Source organism: Mesoplodon mirus, assembly GCF_964341445.2.
Source record: "Mesoplodon mirus genome assembly, chromosome: 19".
Classification (NCBI taxonomy): domain Eukaryota; kingdom Metazoa; phylum Chordata; class Mammalia; order Artiodactyla; family Ziphiidae; genus Mesoplodon; species Mesoplodon mirus.
The window spans coordinates 57,421,081-57,448,488 of record NC_138995.1 but is presented as its reverse complement, the minus strand read 5'-3'; the positions used below and the strand labels follow the sequence as shown (position 1 = coordinate 57,448,488).

At 58.1% G+C, this 27,408-nt stretch overlaps 1 protein-coding gene across 1 annotated transcript; it reads left to right on the top strand.

Moving 5' to 3' along the window:
• The first annotated feature begins 706 nt into the window (after nucleotides 1-706).
• NAPA (NSF attachment protein alpha) lies at nucleotides 707-26,230 on the top strand. The gene is made up of 11 exons (XM_082606012.1): nucleotides 707-944; nucleotides 11,608-11,687; nucleotides 14,686-14,802; nucleotides 19,825-19,871; nucleotides 21,312-21,389; nucleotides 21,584-21,639; nucleotides 21,727-21,811; nucleotides 22,668-22,772; nucleotides 23,953-24,021; nucleotides 24,467-24,517; nucleotides 25,475-26,230. The coding sequence occupies exons 1-11, from the start codon at nucleotides 826-828 to the stop codon at nucleotides 25,574-25,576; spliced, it is 909 nt and encodes a 302-aa protein (XP_082462138.1). The 5' UTR covers nucleotides 707-825; the 3' UTR covers nucleotides 25,577-26,230.
• Nucleotides 26,231-27,408: the final 1,178 nt, after the last annotated feature.

Below are 27,408 nucleotides of genomic sequence, written 5' to 3'. Positions count from 1 at the left end.
TGAGACATCAAGTGAGCCGACGCTGTTTGGGAAATGGCGTAGCTTGGACAGAGTTACTCAACACAAGGTTGCCACAAACCTTCAGTTTGTAAAAGCCATAATTTCTGCGAAAAGCAAGAAAGCAAAGCACGATGAAATGATGTTCGCCTACTTCACTGGCCTTCCGAAACCAATTTCAGCATAGGTCGACAGAGGGCGCAGGAAAAGGGATACCATTTTCCGTCTTACCACTTAACGCCTTTCGAAGTGAAGGAGAACATCAGGAGGTAAAGAGCGAAGGCGGGGACTAAACTCGGCGCAGGGGAACTGTCAAACCCCAGGCGTGGATTGGCCGTGTCTTCCGGCATGGACCTGTCACGTGAGGATCAACGGTCAACTGACTACGGTCCAAATTCCGCCGGGAAGTGCAGACGGAGCCAAGGGCTGATGTTGATTGGTGGAGGAAGATCCAGCAAGATAGCACCTCAAGGCGGGTCCTTGGCGGTGAGGGCTACGATTGGCTTATGCGGGGTCACGTGGTCTGTCCTGGTAGCACCAGGAAGAGAGTAGGGTGCCGTACGCGGATGCATACGCATGCGTTAAAGCATCGGGTCGCCAATTGGAGGCCGTGACTCACGGGGCGGCGTGCGGCCGTGGGCGAGGGCGTGGCCGACGGGGCGCGCGCCGCGCTACGACGCCTCTGGTTGGCCGGTGCAAATCACGTGGTTCTGGGCCGCAGGAGGCGCGCGCCGGTGCGACGTCAGCGGAGACCACTAAGCTCACCTGACCTGTGTACTGCGGCCCGGCCGCAGCTGAGTCCTCCGAGGGCCCGGGTCGGGCGGTTTGATGAGTACCTTTGCGGCCGCCATGGACAACTCCGGGAAGGAAGCGGAGGCGATGGCGCTGCTGGCCGAGGCGGAGCGCAAAGTGAAGAACTCACAGTCCTTCTTCTCGGGCTTATTTGGGTAAGAACCGCGCCGAGGGGTCCGGCCGGGACCTAGACTGAGAGGACAGAGGAGTCATAGACTGGGGCGGCGATAGAGACGAAGGGCTCGAGCCTAGAGGACGGGGGGGGCGGCGGGATTACGTGACATGGTCTAAGGCAGCAGAGGTGACACCGGCCGAGGGCCAGGGTGCCCGGGTTGTGGCATTGGCAGAATAGTTTGAGGAGAGTCTGTCCAAGATGGTAGAAGGGCCCTGGGCTGAGGACACCCAGGCCGAGGCGACACCATCTGGAGGCAGGAAGGGGACCCAGGCTGAAGGTGGGCCAAGGGGCTGGAGGAGAACCTGGGCCGAGGGAGTATGGTCTCAGGCTTTGAAGGGGACCTGGCCTGCGGGGACTGAGGGAGCCTGGGAGGGCAACCAGGTCAAGAAGCCTTTTGGAGCTCTAGGAGAACCTATTTGAAGGATCCCAGACGGCCGTCTTGGGTCCCTGGGACTGAGGACCCCTGCCCGTGGGCTTCACCTTTCCAAGCCCTGGGGCGGTGGATTTGTGTGAACGCAGGCTCAGGACTCAGGGCTAAGGTGATCCTGGGAGTGATGAGCCCAAGTCTGAGATGTGTGAGGTGTCTGGGATGGGTATGGCCTTGGTCACGGGTGAGTAGTGTAAGGGGACCTGACACCCTGAGTTCTGAGCAGAGGAATCCCTGGGGTGATGGAGTTACAGCTTCTGAAGAAGCCTGGACTGGGAGGCTGGAGACTAAGGTGGGATGAGGCTTGATTTGGGAACTGGAGGGATAAAAGGGAGAGATGAGTGAGATGAGAAAACCAAAAGGGGCCGAAGGCCTGCTCTGTGATCCTTGAGTAAGGATTGGGTGGGCATTGTGAGTAGGATGAGAGTGGCGTGCCCAGGATACCGCTGAAGGGGTCTGGGAGACAGAACCAACGCCTGCAGTGTGGCAGACATTTCACATAAAGTTCATGTTGGCTCGTAAAAGTTGTTTGGCTGGCCATCCTTTGAGGAATTTTAGTGGCTTAGGAGTATCAAAAGCCCTGGTTTGAAGTGGTCTCTGCCATTTCATGACCTTGGGTAAGCTGTTTAATTTCCCTGTTACAGGGGGGCTTAGTGAAATCTGTCTCAGGTGTTTGTTACTAGTATTGAATAAGAATGCAAGTAAAGTGCTTAGAATTGAGCCTGGGATGTGGTTATCACTCTGAGAGTGCTAGCTACCATCAGTGTGACTTCCAGGAAGGAAACAGGTGTGGAGCCTGTACGGGGCTGGTGGGGATCAAGGTAGGGGTCTGATGGGAGAAGTGGGGATGGGGGCTCAGAGCAGGGAGAAACAGTGTGATGAGAGAGGAGCTGAAAGAGGTTGGGAACGGAACTCCGGGCCGTGGGGGACTTAATAGGGTGAGGGGAGGGGGCTTGAGGCCCCGGGTGGAGGGAGAAGAAGGCCGCGGAGGACTGAGGAGGGTTGTGTTGCTCATCGGCCTGGGAGGAGAGCTGCAGCGGGCCGGGTGAGCTTGTAGTGAGCTAGGGGGAACCGTGAGGAGGGGGCCGCCTGGAGCCTGGCAGCAGAGACAGGCAGAGGTTGGGGAGGGCTGTGAGGCAGGGAGAGTCGTCCAGAAGGCTGGGGAAGGGGCTTGCGGGGAGGACCAGGGATTGGGAGAGATGGTGTTAGGAGGTTGGTAAGAAATGAAGTAGGGGAGGGTTCTTTCCAGGAAAGGAGATGGGATCCGCTCGTTGTTATTTGAGGGTGGATTATGTTTAGTGAAAGAACTTGAGTAACCTGGCTGAGAATTGCCTGGTGTGGAGAAACATCCGGGGCTGATGGCCTGTATTGATTAGGTGAGAAATGTTTTATTTTGGAGGCTAAGAGTGGGGAGAGGGTATATGTGTGTCTGCTTCCTTCACAAGGGGAGAAATTCAAGTGCAGTGTTCTGGGGTGGGGCTAAGAGCTCAGTTTTCGGTAATGGTTTTCCTGGGTGGCTTTTGGTGTCTGGTCCCTTTGGACTGGGGGTTAGTGTACTGTTGGGCCGTGCTTGGAGGGAGCAGCTGAGTGAGACCCTGAAACACCTGCCACCTGGTTGGGAAGAAGATGAACGCTTGCTGAAACACTAGTAAAGCAGAATTGTCAAATGTGACTAAGGGCTGGATTCTGTCGTTTGTGGGAGGTTCCTGACCTGACAGGAAGCTGCATGAGCTGAAGGGAGGTTCTGGTGAGGTGTGAGCTGGGCCCCAAGGAACCCTAGGTCATGCTAAGCGAGTGGGAGCTGGGGAAGGTGTTCTAGGCAGAGAGAATTGTGTGAACAGAGGTCTAGTGTGAGGGGAGGTTCTGCCCGAAATGATGGGGAACCAAGATCTAAAGGGAACAGGGATGACTCCCCAGAGGAGAGACCTCCATCTGGGAGGATGAACAGGAGTTCCAGGGGTACCCTCTGGCGGGGGAGCACTGCTTCAGGCAGAGGAGACAGTTTGAGCAAGGCCCAGATGAAGGTTTAATGCAGGGGGTTCCGTGTTAGCCCACAAAGGTAGAATGGGCAGAAGGGGGTGAGACTGAACAAGAACCAGGCCCATTCCTGGAGGGTCTTCTGACAAAGGGCTTGGATTTGAGGAGGTGTTGGAGAGTATTGAGGGTTTTAATGGGGGCCTGTCTTAGTCTGTTTGGGCTGCTGTAACAAAATACCATAGGCTCGGTGGCTGATAACCAACAGAAATTTATTTCTCACGGTTCTGGAGGCTGAGAAGTTCAAGATTATGGTGCTGACAGATTTGGTGTCTGCTGAAGACCTGCTTCCTCATAGACAGCTATCGTTTCACTGTGTTCTCAAATTGTGGAAAGGGCGGTGGAAGGGGTGAACTAGTTCTCTGGGGTCTCTTTTATAAGGGCACCCATCCCAATCAGGAGGGCTCCACCCTCATGACCTGATCACCTCACAAAGGCCCCATCTCCTCATACCATCACCTCGGAGGTTAAGGTTTCAACACATGAATTTTGGTGGGGGACCCAAACATTCAATCCATAGTAGGGCTAGTGCTGGAGGGTTCCCATCTGCCTTGTAGAAAGGACTGCAGCGACTGGTGTTGGGGACAGTGAAGACAGTGACAGTAATAACAGCTGATAACGTTTATTAAGTGCTCACTCTGAGTCTGAGTCCGGCCTGGGCCAGGCGCTTTACCTGCGTCCTCACATGTTGTCCTCACGACATCCCCGTGGAGGTGGACAAATGGGGGCTTAGAGATGTTGGTATATTTGCCCAGTCCTCCGGTGAGTGGGAGATCGCGTTCACACACAGGCCTGTCTGATCCCAAAGCCCTCTTGCTGCCACACGAAGTTTCTTCTTGATGCTCGGGCCCATTTCTGGGCACTCCGTTTAGGGAAGATGTTGGCAAACTAACTAGGCGTCTTAGGGAGCTTCCTTCCTCTGGTTCCCCCATCTTCCCCACCCACGTGGCAGTTTTCTCCAAACATCTGAAAGAAAAAGCAGGTGCATTCATCCCAGACCCTTCAGCTCCAAGAGCGGTTGCCATGGTGCAAGGCTAGCACACAGGACAGGGATGCAGACGGAGACCGAGACCTGTCTGACCAGAGCCGGAGGGGCCAGCCCGAGAGGACTTGCCTCATGGGCGGGAACCATTCCTGACCCCTTCCCTCTGGAGCCAGGGTTGCTGGGGTTCAGCGTTTCACACCCCGCTGTGGCTTCCAAGGACTGGAGGGGGGAGTGTCGGGGCTCAGCTTGTCCCTCTTGCTCCTCCTTCCCCTTTCAGGAACCTCAGCGATGACGGCAGCCCAAGCTGAGAGGTCTCTGCTCATGTCAGAAGGGCCAAGGCGGGTTGCTCCCGCCCGGGATCGGGGGGCAGCCCCGTCACCTTGGCTGTTAAGGCCTTCTTTGCTCTTCGTTGTTTCTGGGCTGCCAGACACTAGGGGGCTTTGGTGCACCAGCAGCCTGGGAGGGAGGCTGAACCAGCCGGCTCGCAGATCCCAGCTGCTTCTGTACCTCCCTCCCCTCCTCAGCTCCCCAGCCGGGCTCAGGAGATGGGAGAGCAGCCCAGACTTCTGCTCTGGAAGCAGAAAGGTGGCGATTTCCCAAAGACGATGCAGTTGTGGAAAAGGAGAGGGGAGATGCAAGATGCGCTTTTTCTTCCTTCCTGCTGCCTGTCTCCCGAGGGATCCAGACTTCTTGCCGTACCCCTGCGGGATTGTGCAGATTCCAAACGGTGGTTCTGTTCCCGGTGCTTTTCCTCGTCCCTGACATCTCCCCCGTGACCCCTTCCCCCAAATCCAAACTAAAAACAACTTTCCACTCAGATACCAGTGTGTTTAGCAAGTTTTTTCTTCTGTGAACTGAAGATCATAGTAACACCTACTTCGTAGGATTGTCCTAAAGAGAGAATGAGGTGACGCACGTGAAGCGCTGCGAGCTCGGTGCCTGACCATGGTGAGGGCTTGTCAAGTGCTTACTTTTACCAACAGTATTAGTATTAGGTATTGTGATTGGAAGTTGAGCCCGAGGCGCTGGAGGACTAGAGGTAACGGGGTGCTTTCTGTGCACGAACAGCAGCCTGCAGATCACATGTTGACACGGTTCCTGCTTGAACCACTCTTGGGCACCAGCAACCCCTGGGAGCCCTGCAGGCTGGCTTTCCTGAGGCAGAGATTGCGGCCAAGGTCTTCCGGGTAGGTGTCCCCCATCCAGGACCCCCCCAGGCCCTCGGCTGAGGAGTGCCGGCTTCCAGACCACCCTCCACCTGCAGAGCACGCAGGACCCCGGGGTGCCGGTGAGCTGGGCACCGAGGTGACTTGCTGTCCCTTGCCAGCTGCCAAGATCCACAACTTCAAACTCAGCCTCTCTTGCCCGGGCTCAGAGTGGAGGCTTTCCTGAGGGGACACAAGGCTTCCAAGGAAGCCAGCCGTCATCTCGCCGCAGTCTGAGAGTTCTGCCTCTCTTTTTGTTTTTGCGGTACGCGGGCCTCTCACTGCTGCGGCCTCTCCCGCTGCAGAGCACGGGCTCTGGACGCGCAGGCCCAGCAGCCATGGCTCACGGGCCCAGCTGCTCCGCGGCATGTGGGGTCTTCCCAGACCAGGGCACGAACCCGCGTCCCCTGCATTGGCAGGCAGACTCCCAACCACTGCGCCACCAGGGAAGCCCCGATTCTGCCTCTCTTGATGGATGGAACCCTGCTGTCTGCTCACACAGAGGTTTCGACACTCCTGTTTGGAGTGGGGCTACTGAGAGGCAAGGGTCTTTCCGAAACATCTTTTAAGAATAGGAACCGGGCTTCCCTGGTGGCGCAGTGGTTGAAAGTCCGCCTGCCGATGCAGGGGACACAGATTCGTGCCCCGGTCCGGGAGGATCCCACATGCCACGGAGCGGCAGGGCCCGTGAGCCGTGGCCACTGAGCCTGCGCGTCCGGAGCCTGTGCTCCGCGGCGGGAGAGGCCACGACAGTGAGAGACCCACGTACCGCAAAAAAAAAAAAAAAAAAAAAGAATAGGAACCATTGGGCGCTCTGGCTGAGATGAAGGAATCCTGTTGGGTTGCAGAGGGCATCCGTATAAGAACCACAGGAAGGCCTGCTGGTCCATGTGGCAGGCGTGGCCTCTGCCTTTGAGCTCACAGGCAGGAGGGCGATGTCCTGGGAACCAGCCCCATCAGTGTGGTGTGTAGGGGGTGGGGTAGGTGGGAGGCCCCCGGCTCTGTGGAAGCCAGGGGAGGGACGCCACTTAGCTAATCTGGAGGTAAGGCGATGAAGCCCACACTGAGATGCGAAAGGAGAACATTTCCAGAACCTGCACTCTCCGCCCGCCTGAAGCGAGTGATGCTCTCTGTTGGCTGAGCACCTGCTGTGTGGCAGGCGCTCTTCTGGCTGCTGCCCGCAGGGGCAGGGGGTGTTCCTCATGCCTCCAGCAGGCCTGCCGGCTATGGCGTCTTATCCCCACTTACAGCTGAGGAAGCAGAGGCTGGGGCGCCACGAGCCAGCACTGGAATCCAGGCCTGGCTGACTGTGGTCCTCGATTTTTCCACCCACCCCGAGCGACTCTAGAATTCCCATTGCCGGGTGGCCGGCAGCCCTTGGGGTGTATTTCTCCTCCTTCATATAATAGCAACTGTTCGAGCGCCTGCTTCAGGCCTCATTGTGCTGTGTGCCAGGTACTGCACCTTCTCATCCTCACGAGGACGCCTTCCAGGTCAGGCTCATTGTCTCTGTGTTACAGATAAAGAAACCAAGGCTCAGGGATCACTAGCCCAAGGCCACACAGCTAGCAAAGTGCCCAAGGCTGACTTCAGCCCAGGTCTCTTGGCCCCCAAGTGCATTCTCTCTCTCCCCATTGGGCAGCATCTTCCTGGCAGCATCGGCTTGGGCCAGCCCCTTCACCACTGTGAGCCCCAGCTTCCTTCTCTGTAAGCCAGGGTCATACCTAGAGGGTGACTGTGAGGTTCTCTGTGCTGCTTCAGGTGGCACCTGGCAGGCCACTGTAATGAGTCGTGAGGATGCACAGCAAAGGAGAGGAGGTCGGGGCTGGACCAGCCCTTGGGTCCATTCTTCCCCACCCAGGGCGTGGACGGAGAATCAGGGCGGGGACCTTCAGGCCGAAGAGGGGGCTGAGGGCAGGTGTCTATGGCACCGCAGAAGGACAGGGGTTTAGGGAGTGTTGGGGACCTAACATGGGAGTTAATCCACCTGCCTTGCCTTCTGAGGCCCTCAGGAGGCTTGTTTCTGGGAGCCGGGAAGTGCCCAGGGGATGGAGAAAGGAAGGAGGGAGGCTGAGACTCTGCCCTGCAGACCCCCTGGCCCGGGTCCCACCGGGCTATCTGTGCATGCCTGGCACCGCACCCTTCCCTCCTCCATATGGCAGCCGCTGGAGGATGGTGGCTGTGCCTGGGAGACCTGAGACTGCTTCCTCCGCCTTGCGGAGGGGAGAAAGCAAAGCTGAGTGGGGTAATTATAGACAGCCCTGCACCAGCCCGGCCCAAACCAGTTGCCTCTATTCCCGGTGTGGCTCGGAGCTGTGTGATGGGAAGTGCGGAGCAGAGGCAGCTTGGGGGGATCAGTGCGGGGAGGGACAGTCAGCTGTCACAGGTGCTGCCACCTGGGCTCTTCAGAAGATGCAGGGCCAGCTAGCCCCTCTGGCCCTTGTGCAGGGGTCCGAGGGAGGCCTGGTTTCTTTCCCTCAGTGAGTTTGTGGGGTTTGTTGGGGAGGCCACTCTTAGATAAGTGACATGAAGTGACCTGACCAAGGAGAGAAATCCTGTCGTAAACCATGCAGGTTTATCACACGGCGAGACAGCTTGGAAAAGCAGAGGAACTGGGCTCTTCTTCCTTCTGCCCATTCTTTCCTTGCAGAACGCTCCTTATTATAAGGCCTAAACCCTTCTGGCTTCCAGCGTGGGGTCCCCCGTCCACCTCTCCAGCCTCAGTGCCTGCCACTCCCTGGACCATAGCCATCCTGGTCCCCTTCTCTTCCTTGAACTGGCCAAGTTTGTTTCTGTCTCAGGGCCTTTGCACATGCTGTGACTGCTGCCTAGAATGTGCTTCCCGCTTCACATGGATGGCTCCTTAGTCATCTTTGGGGCCTAAGCTTAAATCTCACATAGTCACAGCAGCTTCCCCTGACCTGCCCATTCAGAGAAGCCCCTCGTCCCCCAGTCCCTCTGCAGTTGTCTTGCTGATGTCCTGTTTACTGAGGGTCAGGTCCTTCTCCTTTGTTTGCTGCTGTTATCTGCAGTGCCTGGCACATAACAAATGCTCAGATATTTGCTCCCCAGTTGAATAAATGGCTATGTGAATGGCTTCTGCTTCAGGATTTGCCAGGGACCTGAGCCATATTACTTTCCCCTTTGATGACTCCACTTTCATCTCTAAAGCAAGAGGCTGGAGCTCCAGAGATTCTCCTGTCATCGCCTAGTCATGGGAGTGGCCAGGACCCGAGCTTTGAGGGGAAGGAGAAGGCAGGCCTGGAGGCCTGAGCAGATGTTAATCCCTCTGGCTTTTCCACCCGCAGTTAGAATCAGTGAGCCAGCATGGGGTTGGCCCAGCTTAGTCTGGGATCATAGGATTTCAGCCCAGCAGCTGACAGGCCTTGTGTTCTGAGTCCACCCCGTCCCACTGAGCGGGCGACAAGCCAGCCGAGGCTGACTCTGCTCATTGTTACCACCGGGCTTTGGGCCTCTCCGTGGGGGGGCGGGCCATTCCTGCTCCTCCGGGAACCTGAGCTTTTTCAGAGAATGTCTGGGTCTGGAGAGGATTTAGTTGTACCCACGAGGAAGGGAAGGAGGAGCCAGGGGATCCGTGGGGCGGGCAGATCTGTGGTTCGGCCTGTGAATGCACCTGACTCCTTTCAGAGAACCTTCCAGAGAAGATCCCCCAGGGGGTTTTGTAGCCTGGCCCCCAGGGACCCTTCTGAAATCTCTTCTGCCCAAAGCTTGTGAAAGTCCCTCACCTCTCCAGGGCCGGGAGTGGGTTCTGAGGAAGTCACTCCAAACAGGGGCCCCAGGCCCAAGGCGTCTTGTGCAGCTGTGGTGGGAAGATGGGGGAACCCAGCAGGGTGAGTGTGGGAAGTGTGCATCACCACATCCCTCAGGGCTGCTTCCTGGGGACAGCAGAGGGTGGGTGCAGAGTGTCAGCACAGCCCCAGAAGGCAGAGGGGAGACTTTTCATCTAAAGAAGAAGCTTACCTGGTGCGATTTGGATTCGGGAAGCCGGGATTCCAGTCCCAGCCACCCTGCCAGCCCGCCCTGGGGGTATTGCCTTCCGAAGTTACCTGACATGGGACAAGTCACTGGTGGCTGCTTCCCAAGAGGTCAGTCTAGGTCAGCTTTTTCCCTCCCAGACTCGCTTGATCATCTGAATCATCTGAGGCCATTGTTACAAATCTTGATTGCAGGCCCCACCCAGACCTGCTGAGTGAGATCTCCAGGGAGGGTGGCTCCGGGGCTCTGGTTTGATTATTATAACAAACATCTGATGTGCACCCAAAGCATGGGCAAGCTGGCCCTACCTCACCAGCAGTGCAGAGGGCAGGGGTGCTCCCCATACTGTGTCCAGAATTACATCGGAGGCCCTCACCCTCTGTGACTGGTGTCGGCGAGGTTCCAGGGTCGCTTGACACAGGGCTGAGGGGTAGGACAGTGAAGATGATTTATTTGTGTGGCTTTATTTTTGGGGGGGGATGGGGGGCCGGTGAGCACCCTCACAGCTTGCGGGATCTTAGTTCCCCAACCTGGGTTGAACCTGGGCCCTGGCAGTGAAAGCACCGAGTCCTAACCACTGGACCGCCAGGGAATTCCCATTATTTTGCCATTTTAAATAATCTTGTGCTGAACACCCTCGTAGCTTCTCTGCTTAGTTTCTTTCTTTGTTTTTTCTTTTTTTTTTTTTAGTTTATTTATATATTTTTATTTTTGGCTGCGTTGGGTCTTTGTTGCTGCACGCGGGCATCTCATTGCGGTGGCTTCTCTTTGTTGCGGAGCACAGGCTCCGGATGCGCAGGCTCAGTAGTTGTGACACACGGGCTTAGTTGCTCCGCGGCATGTGGGATCTTCCCGGACCAGGGCTCGAACCTGTGTCCCCTGCATTGGCAGGCGGATTCTTAACTACTGTACCACCAGGGAAGTCCCTCTGCTTAGTTTCCTAGGATAAATTGCTAGGAATGTAATTCATTGCTGGATCACAGAATCCAATGTAAATGCTAATATTTAAAATATATATATATTTTTTCTTGAATAGGTAAAATATGCAGACGATTTTAAAATCCAGACAGTACTAACAAGGGATATGAGTCTGTCTCCCACACCTGGCACCCAGTTTTACAGACCCCACCTTAGAGAAAAATACTGTAACTATTTTTTGTGTGTGTATTTTTCCAGAAATCTTCTATGTTTACATGTATGTTTCTGTTCTCACCCTCTTTTTCTGTTTTGTTTTAACAAATGGGAACTTTCGGTGTACATATTTAAAAACGATATTTCTTCATATGTCTGTATTATTATATGTCTGCCTAGTCGTGAATTGGCAGCAACACGCTTTTAGGGTTGAGACGTCTTCATAGGACAGCTGCAGTGTGCAAGGGACAGGGTTAGGGCATTGAGGAAAGGACAAGGTGTCCAAGGATGGACTCTTCCCCCAGAGTGCTTTGCAGTCTCGTGGGGAAAAGGGATTTGCAGAGAGCCTGGGATCCAGTGGTCAGCACTGAGCATCTGAGCAGGAAGTGGAGGAGACTGTCAGAGGCAGGGCCCCTGGGGGTAGTCGGGAAGGGCCCCCCCCCCCGCAATGAGGGTCCAGCCCAGACCTGCCCAGCGAGGGCCTAGCCAGCCTTTGCTTGGGGGCTGGGGGCCACCGACTCCATCTCCCTTGAGCCCAGGCAGAGGCCTGAGCTGTAGCTGGACTTGGGAAGCTGGCTTCACGGGGACATGCTGGGGCTGGGGCTGGGGCCACCATCCAGCAGCGATGTAAGGACACATCTCCACTGTCGCTGGGGCAGAAGGCTTGCTTTTCCCTTTTTGTTTTTGGGCCTCACTGTGCAGCATGTGGAATCTCAGTTCCCTGACGAGGGATCGAACCAGTGCCCCCTGTATTGGAAGCTCAGTCTTAATTAACCGCCAGACCCCCAGGGAAGTCCTGGCTTGCTTTCTCTTTGATACCAGATTAGATCTTTTTCTTACCTGTTTTTCCTTTCCTTTTTCCCAGAGGCTCATCCAAAATAGAGGAAGCATGTGAAATCTACGCCAGAGCAGCAAACATGTTCAAGATGGCCAAAAACTGGAGTGGTATGTGATCCCTGCTAGAGCGCCTCCATGGCTCTTTCTCCTCTTTCCCCTCAGCTTCCAGTCCCAGAGGCCTGGCTGAGGCCTCAGCCTTGCAGCTCCCCCATCAATGCCATCTGTAGCTTTACAAACCCACTGGCCTGCCATCTGGTCATTCCGAGCCCACTGGGTTATTTTACAACTTGGGTCACAGGGCCTTGGAATGAGAACTTAGAGGATAAGGATAAATAGATTATTGAATTCAGATAGACCCATGTAGATGATGAGCTCTCTGAGGGGTTTCTCCTTAAATTCAGAATTTCAGGTTTCCAACAAGGACCTACTATGTAGCACAGGGAACTATATTCAATATCTTGTAATAACCTATAATGGAAAAGAATCGGAAAAAAGAATATATATATGTAAAATTGAATCACTGTGCTGTATACCTGAAACTAACACAGTATTGTAAATCACCTATACTATTACTAAAAAAAAAGAAAGAAAGAATCTCAGGTTTCCCTGGAAGCAGTTCCCTAATACTTCCATCAGAGTCTGAATTCTGGGCTGGGGATCATTCAGGTGGTTCCAGTAATAACATTCATCATGGCTCCATTTACTGAGCACTCTCCTAAGCACCAAGCTTGCATTATTTAACTGAATCATCACAGAAACACCATGAGGGTCAGTACCATTAACATCCCCATTTCACAGATTTGGAAACTGAGGCTTGGCCCAGCCCTTTGCCCAACACGCCACGACTAGTGAGTGACTGAGGCAGAATTCAGAAACCAGAACTCTGACTCTGGAGCTGGAGGGCTTAACCTGCCCCATGTGGCTTCCTGACCTTTGGAGCCAGAGTGCCTTGGATCTGTGTCACAGCTCAGGCTGGCCACGTGACCCCAGGGAGGTTACCTGGCCTCTCCAAAACTGTTTCCTCCTTAGCACGGCAACAGGGAAAGGAACGGTCCTGACCCTGCGGGGCTGTCATGTGGGTTCATGGAGATCAGTCGTCCCCACGCAGGGCAGTCAGCACAGCACAGTGGCAGCTGCGAGCTCCATTTCCCACTCCTATTAGCAGCACCCCTCCCTCTAGAGTGAGAGGGGAAGCCCTTAGAGGACTCCAGTCAACAGACTGGCAGACTGCAGGAGCACTTACAAGGTCCCCAGCCATCTGTGTGCTCTCACTCCAGTTGGGGCAAGACAGACACACACACAGACAGTATCATAGTATACTGGAAGAGCCTCTTCCCGGAAGAGGGCATCCCAGGTCACGTGCCTCCTGAGACGCTCACAGGCTGTGTTGGTGGGCGGAGTGGCCCTTCTGACTTGGCCAGGAGGGGTATGGTCAGACCCTGGCAAGGCTGGAGCTTGGGCGGCGTCCGCCAAGGAGAGGTGGGTGGGCAGGGAGGGGCTCTTTTTTTAATCTTTTGGCCGCACCGTGCGGTGTGCGGGATCTCAGTTCCCAGACCAGGGATTGAACCTGTGCCCCCTGCAGTGGAAGCGCAGAGTCTTAACCACTGGACTGCCAGGAAAGTCCAGGGAGGAGCTCCTGGAGGTCCAAGGGGCCGAAGATCTGTTTGGGAGCTACCTGCAGGCCTGGAAGAGAGGTTCAAAAAGCCAGTGCTCGAGCCCTTTGGGGGCTGACTTCATAACATGGCTTCAAACATCAGGAAGATTGGATCAAGAATATCAAGCAAAGACAGTGTTGAAAGTTCCAGGGAGGAACTCTCTGACTACAAAGGAAATGAAACCTGGGATGGGGCTGTGAAGGCAGGGTGTGGAGGCACAGGGCAAAATGGACTATCGTTTTCTGAGAATATTTTTGGTGTCCTGAAAATTAGAAGAGCTTTTTCCTAAGCTTTCACAGCATGTATTGTGCCTAGAGCCAGATCCTATGTGTATTTTTGTATGCTCCTAAGGTACCAGTACCATTAGAGAAAGAATATTTCTTTTTCAATCGCATAGATGGTGCTTCTCTCCTAAAATTTGTCACCTCCCTCCTTCCCCCAAATATTCAAACAAAAGTCTTAGTCCTTTTTTTTTTTTTAACTTTTCTCCCAATGATACTACTTTTCTGGAAATTCTGCACTCAAGTTTGGAGCCCTTAAAAACAAGAAAGAAATCATACATAGTGAAAACCTGGGTGGCTTTGTCTAGCCTCCTGCTCTAAAGGTACAGGATGGGGGCCAGGCCCTCTTGTCCTCTTCCAGCTCAGGAATTCTGTGACTCGGACTCAGCTGGAGGAGGATGAAGGGCAGGGGGCTCAGGACTGAGCTGGCGTTGGCCACTGGAGCTCCCAGTTAGCACAGCCCCTACCTACCCCTTGAGGAGGAGGGGTCCCGCTGTCTCCCACAAGTCAGATAGATGAGGAGCCGGAGACGTGGGAACAGGATGGCTTGGGGCACCTGGAAGGTGGCAGTTCGCAGCTGAGTACAGGGCAGCCTGGGCTTCAGGTGTGGTCTCCGCCTCGCTGCACCCATGCGCATTGGTCCCCATGCTCTCAAGTTCGTGGCATCTCCATCCTGTTTCCCCTTCTGGACGTGAAGCCCTGGGGGAGTGGACCTCGTGAGGCCTCCTTGCCACTCAACCTGCCGCGACTCTGGACGAGGGACCGGCATGTGGACGGAGGCAGGGGAGCCGGGGAGTTAGATTGGAAGGGCTGGGGGCCGTGCGGGGAGACTTCAGGCTTGGAAGGGGAGAGGCAGTGGGGGATCTGGGGTAGCTGCATCCTGATCGCCACTCTCTTCCCCAGCACCCCCGAGCAGCCCCATCCCACGGTTCAGCCGGCACTCTGCCGGGGATGCTGTTTCCAGGCTCCCCTGGGCCAGGGATGCGGGCAGCAGCTCCGGGTCAGGAGGCCCGAGGTCTAGGCCTGCACCTCGGCTCACCCCGGCCAGGCTCTTCCTCTCTCGGGGACTCTGTCTGCCCCTGGAGAGCTCGACCACCTCCCCGGGCCCTGCCTGAGCGACCTAAAGCGTGGAGCGCCCCCTAAGACGGGGATCCCCCTTTTCTGTTCCAGCTGCCGGAAACGCCTTCTGCCAGGCAGCCCAGCTGCACCTGCAGCTGCAGAGCAAGCACGACGCGGCCACCTGCTTCGTGGACGCCGGCAACGCGTTCAAGAAAGCCGACCCCCAAGGTGAGGGCCTCTGTGGGCCACTGGAGCTGGCGGCCCAGAGCGCCAGCTGAGCCCCAACCCAGAGAAGGCCTCAGGTTTCCGGCCCAAGGTAGTAGGCAACAGGCTGGCCTGGAGGCGCTGGCGCTCTCACTTCAGCGTTGGCTCCCTTCTGGCGGCGTTTGCATCCCGCTCCGAGCCTCCGCCTCCCCTTCTGCTCTGTGCCTGCAGCTGATGGCTCCCCTCCCCTGCTGGAGCCTGCGAGCATTTGGGAGTGGGAGTTACATTTCAGACCCACCGCATGCCAAGGAGAGAGGAAAGTCTGTTCTGTTGTCAGAATTAACATGCGAGCGGGGGTGGGAGGGGGTTCAGAGACCAGCCAGGTAGGAGTTGCTGCCGAAAAAGGAGCGGAAATTATCCTAACCTGGCTTCCCTACCCCCTGGGGGTGGGGGATGGGGTCAGAGAGAACCGATCCCAGAGATGTAGCTACAGAGAACAAGTTCCTTAAAATGAGGGTGTGCTGGGGACAGAAGCCCAGTTTGGGACTAACTCACTGTGAGGAAACCGTTTTTTGTCCCCTGAGCTCATCCTGAAGTAGAAGCGCAACCCAGTGGGTACCAGACTTTTGGATTTCGTGGAGCTGGAATTTTATTTTATTTTTTTGCGGTACGCGGGGCTCTCACTGTTGTGGCCTCTCCCATTGCGGAGCACAGGCTCCGGATGCGCAGGCTCAGCGGCCATGGCTCACGGGCCCAGCCGCTCCGCGGCATGTGGGATCTTCCCGGACCGGGGCACGAACCCGTGTCCCCTGCATCGGCAGGCGGACTCTCAACTCCTGCGCCACCAGGGAAGCCCGGAATTTTATTTTTTAACCATGGTGCCAGACATCGGTTGCCAACTTTTAATTTTAAGAAGCTCATTTTTTTTAAATGACCATGTACTATCACTATTCACTCATAAGAGAATGGGAAATATATGAATATTAATTTTTTTTAAAGAAAGGAGATGCATCACCTTGGAATAAAGGCCTATCCTTCCCAAGAGAGGGCAGTTGGCACCAGTGCCCGGGGGTCTCTCCAAGGATCTGTGAGCACTGGTTCACACACCAGCGCTGGGGAATTGGTGGCAGATTCGTTATCGCCATCAGGACATCTAGTTCCCAGTGGAGGATTTGACGTCTGTGTGGACCAAGTAGCTGTTCTCTGTTCCCAGACTTGACAGGTGGCTCCTGTGCAGCCGGGTGTCTCACACGTGTGAGCTCAGGCTCAGCAAGAACCGAGGGGAGGCCTTGTGACTGGGTGGGCCGTCGTCGCTCTCCACAAAGCCAAGTGCGCCTGGCTGGCAGCGCTGGGCCACGGCAGGCCATGTGGTGATGTGATGATGACCCGGGGTGACCTTGGGTTTGTTTTCAGCTCGAATCACCCAGGGAAGTCTGCGTCCCCCGCAGAGGGCCCCCACCCCCAGCCTGCCTTCTCTCTGGGGAACTGGTCGACCTGCAGATGCTGCCCTAGCATCTGTGATGTTCAGCTGCTTCTCCAGAGTGACTGGAAGGACAGATGTCTGGGGCGGGAGCTGAGGCCAGCTTCATGGCACGTGCACAGCGCCACTTGCTCTTCAAACAAGCCCCCGCGCTTCCGGGGGACAGGCCCCACCTGGCACCGTGATGTCGCGTCCTTCCCCAGCTTTTGACCTGAGCCTTTTCAGCTAGCAGCGATGCTCTGCAGGGTGTGTGGGGGGTGCTAGGGCCCGGGTCAGGGGTGTGGCCCGGTGCCCGGCCTCCGGAAGCGTGGAGGGTGGCTGAGGCGTCGGTGGGAAGGCAGTAGTGGTTAGGTGTGGTGACGTGCCCATCTTGGGGCTCAGAGGCCAACTTGGTTTCTCTAGGGATCAGATCAGCGAGCCTGGTTCTCTGCCCTGGATGCTGAGGGTGGGAAGGGGTGGATCTGGTACTGGCGGTGGCTCTCAGGGAATAGGAGGCACTGTGGCACAGGGGAGAGCCTAGTGTGGGCAGAGCCGGGAGCGGTGTTGGAGCGGCAGCGTCCCGGCACCACCGCATCTCGACTGCCCACCCCAGTCAAGGAGGGTGGGGCTCACTGTGGTCTCTGAGGCCCGGGGGAGCCTGCTCCCCTGTGACCTCAGGGAGACACCTAATCTTTTGGGTCTCCATTTCCTGGTCTGGTAAAGCAGAGACCACACGTGAGATAAAGCACAGACGTGCCCAGCATGGCCCCTGGCATGTGATAAACGTCCGGTAAGGGGCAGCCCTCGGCTCCCATCAGATGGGAGCCTGGCCTGGACACCCCCTGCCTCCCCCCCGGCCACTTGCCTTGTGAAGCAGAGCCGGAGGGCCCATGTGGATCACTGCCCGGCTTCCCCAAGCAGGTGGCCAGCTCCCTGGGGCCTCGCTGCTTGCCTCACCTGCCTCAGAGGCCTCGCCCTGTGTCAGCACTTCGTACAGGAGTCCTGGAAACGCCCCCCTCTCCACCACCGACAGGCAGCTGTGCCTGTGCCTGGGACTGCCAGGGCGGAAGGAAGCGATCGGGCGCCTGTCACCGCTCTCCCTCTGCGCGTCTTCCCTGAGTGTGGGCCGAGGGTGGCCTGCTGCCCGCCTTGGTGGCTGAGGGCAGAGGCGGGAGGCGATGACCGCAGCTGTCATTGGTTCCCAGCCACTGCCGGCCGCTATGGGTAGACTCAGGCCAGGGAGGCCTCTTACCCTGCCCGCCTGATAGCTGGGCCCAGGGGTGCGTGTGTGCACACACATGCACCCAGGGCAGGGCAGTGGCCAGACCCCCGCTTGCCCTCCCCCGTGTGCTCCCCCAACCTCACTGCCAGCCTCACTGGGTACCTGCTGTGTACCAGACACGTGGCGTCTTCCTTCTACCCATTCCGCTTCTTCGTAGGGTTCTGCGATTTGCCCCCTTGTACTGAGGAGACCTGTCTCCCTAAGCCAGCGCCTTCCCCTCTCTGGGCCTCAGCCCTCCCCGCCCACCTTCTGGGGCTGGATCATTCCCAGAGCCCCTTTCTGGCTCCCGGTTTCTGCAGGTGGCTGGTCGGGGGCTGGTGTGCCAGGGTGCGCAGGCTGTTCGTTCCCGGGGTCTTGGTGACCGGAGATAAGCTGGTTGTAGCCAGTATGTCAGCAGGTAATCCTCTAGTGCTCTGGCTGGGGTGGCAGCTGGCAGCCTGCCGCTTTCAGGGACAGCTGTCCTGGAGCAAGGGGACTCAGCCTTGTGAATCCACGCTGCTGCCTGTGGGTAAGCTTTCTTCCCCTACTGCCACCGCAAGGGCCGTCTTGCTGACGACACTCCAGGCCAGTGCCAGCAGGCCCGGGGCGGCCGCTGCAGGGGAGCCCGTCCTGCCAGGGGAGCTTCCGGCCTCTCCCCCTCCAGGGCTGCTAACCTCACCCGGGCACCCTTTGCCACTCTGCCTGTAGCTGGCTGCTCGTGTGCCCCTTCGTTCCAGGAGAGGGAGCCTGTGAGTCGCTTGCAGGGGGGACCTGCTGGCCGCATCCCCACCCCCCACCCCCGGGTGGAGAATGGAGCAGGGTGGGGTGTACACAGCTCACGCACTGCAACCGTAACCCCGGTTCCTTCTCCTTACCACTGGGTTGCCAGCTCATCAGTTACTTCCAGAAATGCTCCGTCACAAAACCTGTGTGTCTGTGTGAAAGTAACACTGCTTCAGGCCGTATTTGTTTGTGGTGTTCTCTCCCTTTTCTCCTTCTCTGCCCCTTTTTGCTTTCTTTCCCTCTTCTCTACTGCCTCAGGCTTCCCCCATCAGCCTCAGAACCTTGACCCAGTGGTGTACGCTCTCTGAATATTTTAGGGGTCCCGAGGGGCCTTTCAGAATTGGACCCGACCTACCAATCCTCCCTCCCCCAGAGTAGTGCCCACAGACACCCTCTTTTGGCCTGTAAATTTGGGGAGGGGGCTTGTGGACTCCCTGAAGGGCCAGCCACAGGTCTGGGCCTAAAAGCCTCTGTTCACATGTCTCCCTGCGTGATGAGACCATTAGCCCCTTGAGAGCAGACACCGGGCCTGCGGCTTCTTTGCAGCATCTCAGCCCAGTGGGCCCTGCTGACTTTGGAGACCCCGACGGCAGACCAGGGGGCTTACGAATGCCGGACTGCGGGGTGAATTTTCAGCCTTGCCCCAGCTCAGAGCCCACCTGCTGTGGTCTGTCCAGGCTCTCTGTCCGTCTCCCTCCATCTCCCCCAACACTCTTTCCTCCTGAGATGCATTAAAATGGTGTTTTAAAAAAAATCCACCCGAGAGCTCATCTCTATCTGCTAGAAAATGCCACCCACTCATGCTTCTCTCTCTCCTCCAAATAACTTATCAAAAAAAAAAATGCCTTTCCCAAATTTCCAAATTTAAAAACTTGCAAAAGGTGGTACAACAAAGGTACCCCAATTCTTCCTCCCAGGTGCCATCCCAGTGTGTGTGTTTTGTCGGTGAAACCTGTGGCTTGAGGAGCCAGCAGGCAGCAGTGCCAGGTGGAGGAGGGTTCAGAGGGCTCTGCTGCACGCTGGGATATAGGCAGAATAGTGGAGACCCCAACTGCACAGGCCACAGCATCACGGCACCCAGCCGCCTCCTGCCGCAGACGGAGGCCGGGGGATGCAGCTGGTTCAGGGTCCCACCATGAAAGGGTGGCAGAGCCCAGGTGGGACCTGGTCGTTCCTCTGATGTCAGCCTTTGCCACCTCTGCCGGCAGCTCATCCTCAAGGGCAGGGCCTTGGCAGGTCTGGCCCAAAACACCCACGGGAGTCTGACCACCAGCTGGCTATGCCCTGTCCCAGGGGTTGCTGGGAAGGTGGTGGCCCGAGGGAGGGGGCAGCTGTATCAGCAGGGCTCCCCCAAAGCATGTGCCCGGCAAGTCACAGTCAGCAGAATAAATTAGCCTGACCAGGTTTCCCGCGGCTCGCGGATCCCCTCACCTTCCCTCCCTGCTCAGGAGCGTAGCCCTGCCCCTTCCTCCTCTCCTCGGCCTCTGCTGAAATGACTTCACCTTCTCATTTCTCCTCCCCGCCTTCCTTTTTCTCTCCCCAGAGGCCATTAACTGCTTGATGAGAGCAATTGAGATATACACAGACATGGTAAGGGTCACTGCGTGTCCTGTCCACCCCGTTCCAAGTCCTACCATATTGCCCCAGCCTCCCCTCTCCTCCTCCGGCCCTGAGAGCAGGCGGGAGACTGGCAGGGTGAGGGGTGTCACCGGAGCCGGGCTGGGCTGTCTGGGTCCTCATGCAGCTCCTCACCAGCCTGGCTCCTGGTGGCAGCTCCCAGCATGTCACAGGGGCTGACGGCCCCTCCCCAGGTCCTGCCTCTGGCCCCCCACAGGCTGTCATTGTCCTCACTCGTAGATGTCACTGCTGTTGGGGTCCTCGCGTACGGTGCATTTCCCCTTACCCAGACACCCCCCGCCAGCATCCCATCTGATTTGGGGAGGGTAGGCAGGGCCCAGAGTCAGCTCAGCCCCTGCCCTGCCCCAGGGAGCATCCCCGTCGACAGATGAGGTCCAGAGAGGCGGCTGCTGATCTGAGGCCAGGGAGCCAGGCGAGTGGACCAAAGCCAGGCCCTGGCTCCTGTCGACTCCACTTTTTGCCCCTTCACCCTCTACCTTTATCAGAGCCCTCCCTCGGGCAGGAGCATGGGCCCTGCCTCCTGCCGGGTCCAGGGCCGAGCTGCAGTGGTGTCGTGGCAGCAGCGGCAGCAGCTGCCGTGGGTTGAAGCAGACGCTCTGAGCTGGGTGGTTGAGTCTCCCCTACAGCAGCCCTGGGAGGTGGGCACTGTCATCCGTGTGACAGTCAGGAAAGAGGGTCCCAGACAAGAGACCTGACTCGCTCAGGGCCCCACACCTACCAACAGGAGTCGCTGAGACCCAAAACCAGTCCTGGCTGAGCCCAGAGCCTTGCCCCTTCCTGCTGCCCTCAGCAAGGAGGTAGCCATGGGCCAGGCATCTGGACCCCCACCGGGTGGAGGCAGGTAGGAGGTGCTCAGCCCCTCTGGGAGCTGGAAGGCATCCTTGGGGAAAGCTCTGGGCGCCTGTAGGGGAAGCTGGAGGGCAGGGGTTGACGTGTGAGAAGGGCTGTGTGGCCACATGGGACAGGGAGGCCGGGAGGGAGGCTGTCTCTTAGGCAGCGGGGAGCCTGTGCCAGGTGACTCTGGGCTGGTCCTTCCGCCTCTCTGGACCATCTGTCACATGCCTCCTTGGGCCAGAGCTTCTGGCGAGTCCCTGTGCAGACGTTACCTCGGTGTTGCTCCATCTGCCTGGGCCCCCATGGAGACTGGATGTGGAGGGACATGCCTGCCATCACCCAGTCAGGGCAGCACTCGGACCCAGGCCGCTCATGCTAGAGCCTCCCTTTTAAGCCCCCTGCCCCTCTGTCTCTTGGGACCTTCTGTGCACCTCCCCTCCCAGGGGCGGCTGAGGGCTGAGGATCCAGCTTCGGGGACCCGGAGGGGTGTGGTTGAGCTGGGACGGGGCACTCAGGACGCCCTTCGTCACTGAGGGCTCCTTCCCACGTCTCACCCAGGGCCGGTTCACCATCGCGGCCAAGCACCACATCTCCATCGCTGAGATCTACGAGACGGAGCTGGTGGACATCGAGAAGGTCAGTGGCAGGTGGGACCCAGCCAGTGGCCGGGGAGGGCTGCCTCGGCCAGTCCTCTGAGACGAGGACAGGAGCACGGGGCACCGCCAGAGCCTGGGTAAAGGGCTCCGGTGAGTCCCGGGCCATATCGCGCCCGAAGGTGATGAAGGCTGCATTGGCCCCTCGCCCTCCCGCCCCCGCCCGTGTCTCCCCAGGCCATCGCCCACTACGAGCAGTCTGCAGACTACTACAAAGGCGAGGAGTCCAACAGGTACCCCTCCTGCCCGCCCCGGCCCCTCGGTGAGGGCCCCGGGCCTGGCTCCCACCGACCTCCCTCCCCTCTCTCTGCCCCATTCAGCTCTGCCAACAAGTGTCTGCTGAAGGTGGCTGGTTACGCGGCGCAGCTGGAGCAGTATCAGAAGGCCATTGACATCTACGAACAGGTGGGGGCAGGCGGGGCTCCGAGCCCCGCTCTCTGGGGCGGGCACGGCGCCCCATCCCGCCTGCCAGTGCCCCTCATCTGTCTCTCACCCTCTCCAGTGCCCTGCCCTCCGCCCCCATTCTCTGCACTTCCTCGGTCATCCCCACGCCCTCACCATGTACTCAGCCTGGATGAACACTCTCCACCCACGACCCCATGCGGTGTCACTGCCCTCTTCCTAGAGAGGCCCTTCCCACACTCCTCACAGGGCACTTCCCAGGCGGCCCCAGAGTGAGGCCAACTCTTAAGAACCAGAGTCAGGGAGAGAGTGGAAAGAATTGCGAGGCCTGGGGTAGCCAGAGGCAGCTGAGGAGCCTGCTAGAAGGGGCCCGGGAGGGAGTGTCCCCTGGGTATGCAGGCTCCCCTCTGCTGGGTGGGGAGGGCTGGCGGGGGGGCCCGGCCTCCCTGGTGGGCTCAGCCTGCCCAGGAGAAAGGCAGGCAGCTGGCCTCGGAGGAGAGCGGGGCGGGCACCGCCTCTCATGTTCCCGCAGCCTGCCACCCCTCTGCCCACCGATGTGCCAGCCTCCTGTCGGGCCTGACAGCAGGGCCGCCTCTCCCTCCACCATCGCGGGTGCCTTGGGAAGCCCACGGACACCTGGCCTCAGCCCTGTGGCCACACCCCCACTCCCCATCATGCCCTGGTCCTCGGTCACTCACAGACCGGTTGCTGACTGCCCCAGGGCTGGTCTCTCTTCTCCCTGCCCTTGGGGTCCTGGGTTAACAGGGCCCCACTGGAGAACAAACCCACTTCCCAGCTGGCCCCCAAGTGCCTGGCAGTGGCCCTGGCCCTCTGGCTGCCCGCCTCCTCGTGCCTGCAGGTGGGGACCAATGCCATGGACAGCCCACTGCTCAAGTACAGCGCCAAGGACTACTTCTTCAAGGCGGCTCTCTGCCACTTCTGCATCGACATGCTCAACGCCAAGGTGAGCCCAGGCCCAGGGGCCCACCCAGAGCTTACCCCACCCCCACAGGGTGACTGCCCTTGGAGCACAGTGTCTGTCACTAGGCCGAGTCACCTCTTAACCCCTTTGGAGGGTAAGCCCCTCACTCATGTCTGGCCCCTGGCATTCGGCCTTTGGGCAGGAAATGCTTGTTTCTATCCCTGATTTCACTCGCTCAGTCCCTGTAGCCTTTGAGTTTCCAACTCCCGACTTGCTCAGTTGCCAGGCTTTTTCTTTTGTGGGAGCACTTTTTGAGTCCTTCCCGCACCCCATGAGGTTGATACCATGGTCGCCCCATTTTACAGATGAAGACACTGAGGCTGAAACCAGAGTCCCTTGTTCAAAGCACGTGGCTAGTAAACTGCAGCCCCAGAATTCCGGATCTTTCTGACTCCCAGTGTCATGATTTGAACCAGAGCCTAAATGCCAGCCCCGCTTGTTCTCAGGGCATCTTAGCAAGAGAGGGGTCAGGGCTGGGTGAGGGTTTGGGGAATGGCCAGGGAGAGGAGCTGGGTTCTGCTGGCGTCTGGGATTTCTTGGGGTCTCCAGCTGCCCCATCCTCAGCCACATGGTGTGTCTGAGCCCCACCCTTTCTCCCTTTGCCAGCATCCAGCAGGGCAGGTGAGAGCTTGGGCTTTGGGGTCAGGCCAGTTCAGATCCCCAACACGTCCCCTGTGCCCTGAGCGGGTCACTACCACCTCTGGATCTGTTTCCTACTTTCAAAATAGGGTCACCATCGTTTGACCCTCCCCAGGTCCTCGTGAGGGTTAAACGTGAGAAGTGCCTGGCGTCAGGCCTGACACATAGGATGTGCTGCTGTGAGGCGGTACCAGGCAGTTGTTGCCATTGCCCCTACCCTGGGTGGACCGGGTGCAGGAGAGGCACTGAGCACCGGCCTGGGGAACCCTCCTCCCTCCCCCAGGCCCCCGCCGCCCCCCGTTCCCTGCAGCTGTCTCTGCAGCCAGGCTTGCACTGAGCTCAGCTCTGTGAAGCTGCCGCCAAGCACAGAGCCTGGTGTCACTGGAGGCTGTGGGGTGCACAGACAGCTGACTCGGGGCCAGAGCGGCCCCCGATCCCCTCGGCTGCCGGGCCAGCTGCTCCGAGGGCCCTTCTTTATTAACTTGTCCCCTTCGTCCTCCCCTACACCCTCGCCAACACTCAGCTCGCTGTCCAGAAGTACGAGGAACTATTCCCTGCGTTCTCCGATTCCCGGGAGTGCAAGCTGATGAAAGTGAGTGCCAGGGGCTCAGGCCACCCCTTTCCTGCATGTGCGCTTGGAGCAGGGCGTGTGGACGGGCGTCTGGAGGCTTGGCTCCGCTTAGCACGATCGTCGAGATTTGTACAGTACTTTTCAAGGGTCTTTTGTTTCCCCCCATCTGCCATTTGGGTCACCAGTTTCTGGATGAGACAAGTACGATTCAGTCAACGATGGAGCTGGGGGCAGAGCTGGGAGGCTGCGGGATCTCACACGCACACAGGCACGCGTGCACACGTGATGTTCTGTGTTAGTGAATTTCTGATGGCGGACGGCAGGGTTGGAACATAGCCCCTTTCTTCCCGTCAGCGTGGGGGTCCCCCCGACTGTCACTCACCCGGATAGTGTGTGTGTGAATCTCATCCAGGTCAGGCCTCAGGCCAGCCTGGGCCCCTGAGCCCCGCCTGCCATTCTCTTGCAGAAATTGTTAGAAGCCCACGAGGAACAGAATGTGGACAGCTACACCGAGGCGGTGAGTGGCTGGCAGGGGTGGCTGCCCTTGTCAGATGTGGTCCCATGAATTTCACCCTTTTTTATCTCCAGCCCCGGCCCCAGGCCATGAACTCCTTTCTCCAGTCGCTCCAGAATCCTCACAAGTAGCCCCAAGAGGTGCGGGGAGTGTTCTCCCCGTTTTAGAGATGATGGCACTGAGGCCTCTCGGGGCCAGAGCTGGGGTTGGAGCCCATATCTGCCTGCTCCTGAAGGCCAAGGTCTTTGCACCACTCAGAGTCCCCCTGGGTGAGCAGTTAAGGCTGTCTCCCATCGGGCACTTTGGGTGGTCCTGGATGTGCAGGGAGGGAGGGAATGAGTCGCATCATTCCCCCTCCCCTCCCCGAAAGCAGGAGGGAGGAGGAGCAAAGGGTGCCGGAGAGGCAGCATTGGGAGGGTCCCCCTTTCCGGCAGCTTCTCCAGTAGAACCGCCCCACGGAGATGTTTCTCCCTTTTTCCTTACCCTGTTCTGAGCTTTCTGGAACTCAGTTACATTCAGCTCAGGCCCACATTAGGTCCTCCAGACTGTACCTGTCAAGCACGTCTCTCCCTGGGTACCCATCACCAATCGTAGGCCTCTGAATGATGACAGAGACCAAACTCGTCAGGTCCACCCCGCCGCTTCTTCATGTCTCCAGGCCTCAATTTCCCATCCGTAAAACAAGAAAACTGGACTTTTTTTTTTTTTCAGCTATAAAATCTTTCTTCCCCCCAAGGGAAGCCTCACACCCAGGCCAGTAAAGACACAGAAGGGAGCCGCTCCGGCTTGGGTCGGGGCCCACGCCTCCCCTTGCTCCTCCTCCGGGACTGAGGCTGACAGGGACACACCTGGAGGATCTTGGGAACAGAGACCGTGGGCTGGGATTGGTGACAGGGCGGGAGCCGAGGCCAGGCGCAGGGTGGGCCGCCCCTCCTGACACCGGTTCCCCGGCGCACGCAGGTGAAGGAGTACGATGCCATCTCCCGGCTGGACCAGTGGCCCACCACCATGCTGCTGCGCATCAAGAAGACGATCCAGGGCGACGAGGAGGACCTGCGCTAGGCCCGCCTGGCGCCCGTTTCCCTGCCCCGTGCGCTCTCCCCCGAGCCTGGCCCTCCAGTGAGGATCCAGAGGATCGCGAAGGGGCCCGAGACATTGGCTGTGAGACCTCCCCTCCTCCCCGCCAAGGGGTCTCGCAAGCCACAGTGCAGGCTCCACACTGCTTCGGGGGCCCCTGAGGCCAGGCCCGCTGGCCAGACGGTCACCCTCTGTTCCCGCCGCATCCCTTCCCCCCTGCCCCTTTATTTAAGCCCCCGGAGGTACCCTTCTCCTCGCCGCCGATACGCAGAATCTTTGATGCAGACCTATTTGCTGTGGGTGCTGCCGGGGGTCAGGGTCAGCATCTGGCCCCCCATCTCCCAACCAGCTGAGTCGTGAGGTTGGTGTCTGTCTCTCCACCTTTGTCCCCCAGCCGAGCTCTGAGCCCACGTAGCCACCATGATTTGCTGTCACCGCTGGGGGTGGGCTCCTCCCCCACCCAGCACGGGAGCCTCCCAGCCTCCTGCAGCCCTCACCTCTCAAGGTAGTCCCAGGCCCTGGAGCTCCGAGGGTCATCCCCATGCCCACCCCTCCATCTCCACCCTGTGCTTCGCGGTGTTGTCGGTGGGAAGCTGCAGCTGCCTGAGGAAGGAAATAAAAGACAACACTTGTGCATGAGTCTCTTCCTCCTCACCTGTGCTCCCTCCTCACCCTTCAGGGCCTGTGTCCCGTCTCCCTGGCCCTCCTGCCTTGGGCTCTGGGCATGCTTTGTGGGAAAGAAGAGGGCAGGCTTAACCAGGAGGATGGGCTGGGTCAGGGCCTAGAGAAGGGGAGGCCCAGGGCTGGTGGGTTTGGGAGCCATGGGCTTGGGATCTTTGAGCTCTGGGCTTTCTGGTCCTTGGTTTCCTCAGCTGGGATGGTGGGTGCCAGTGCCCCTCCCCCAGAGCTGGCGGGAGGATGGGTGCATCACTGGTGATAAGAAGGGGTGGAGGAGGCCCACCAAGTCTTCCAGCCTCACACCCCACGTCCATATTTCCCTGCAGGGAGGGCTGAAAGCCCCAGTGGCACTGTTCCATCTGTCGAAGGGTGGGGGAGGGAGCGGCTTCGGCGGGCGGAGTACAAGGAGGACCGAGTGGGTATGGTGAGTGGGAGAGGAAACAGCAGGAGCCCTTTGCCCGGGAAAGGAGGGCAAGAATCAGCCACCTCCTCCACACTCCAGCACGTGGGCCTGCCAGTCAGGTGGACAGTCTGATGTGCCTGTGCTTCCACCCGGCACTGGGCTGGGCCGGGCGCTCCCCACTTTGGAGTAGGGGAACAGCTGGAGGAGGGTCAGTGCCCAGTTGCAGACTCAGTGTCACAGTATGTGGCATGACGTCAGGAAGTGAACGGGCTGCAGAGGAGGTGCTGCCTGGGAAACCAGGGCAGGCTCCTCGGAGAGGTGCTCCAGCCTAGAGCCTGGAAGGAGTTCAGGAAAGGTTCAGGCTCAGTGTGTGTCAAGAGAGTGGCCTCTATATGACACCCTGTCCTGCCCCTCTGTCCCTTTCAGCTTTTCCCACAGCTCTAATCGATTGATAACGGCTGCCTAGAGCTCAGTTAAGACTCCTGAGATCTCAGATTGATTACCAGTGTCTGCCATGGCACAGGCTGAAGAGTAAGTAGTGTGAGAATCTGTTTGTGCCACCCATGACCTAAATAGTGATTCTCAACCCTGGCTGTGCTTTAAAATCATATTAAAAGTGCTCAAGCTTGGGTTGCACTCTGATAAATCGTGATTTGATTGAGGTTCCCCACCCGTTTGGTTTTGGAGTTTTTTTCCATAGGTGATCCAAATGTGTAGTTAGGGTTGGAAACCACTG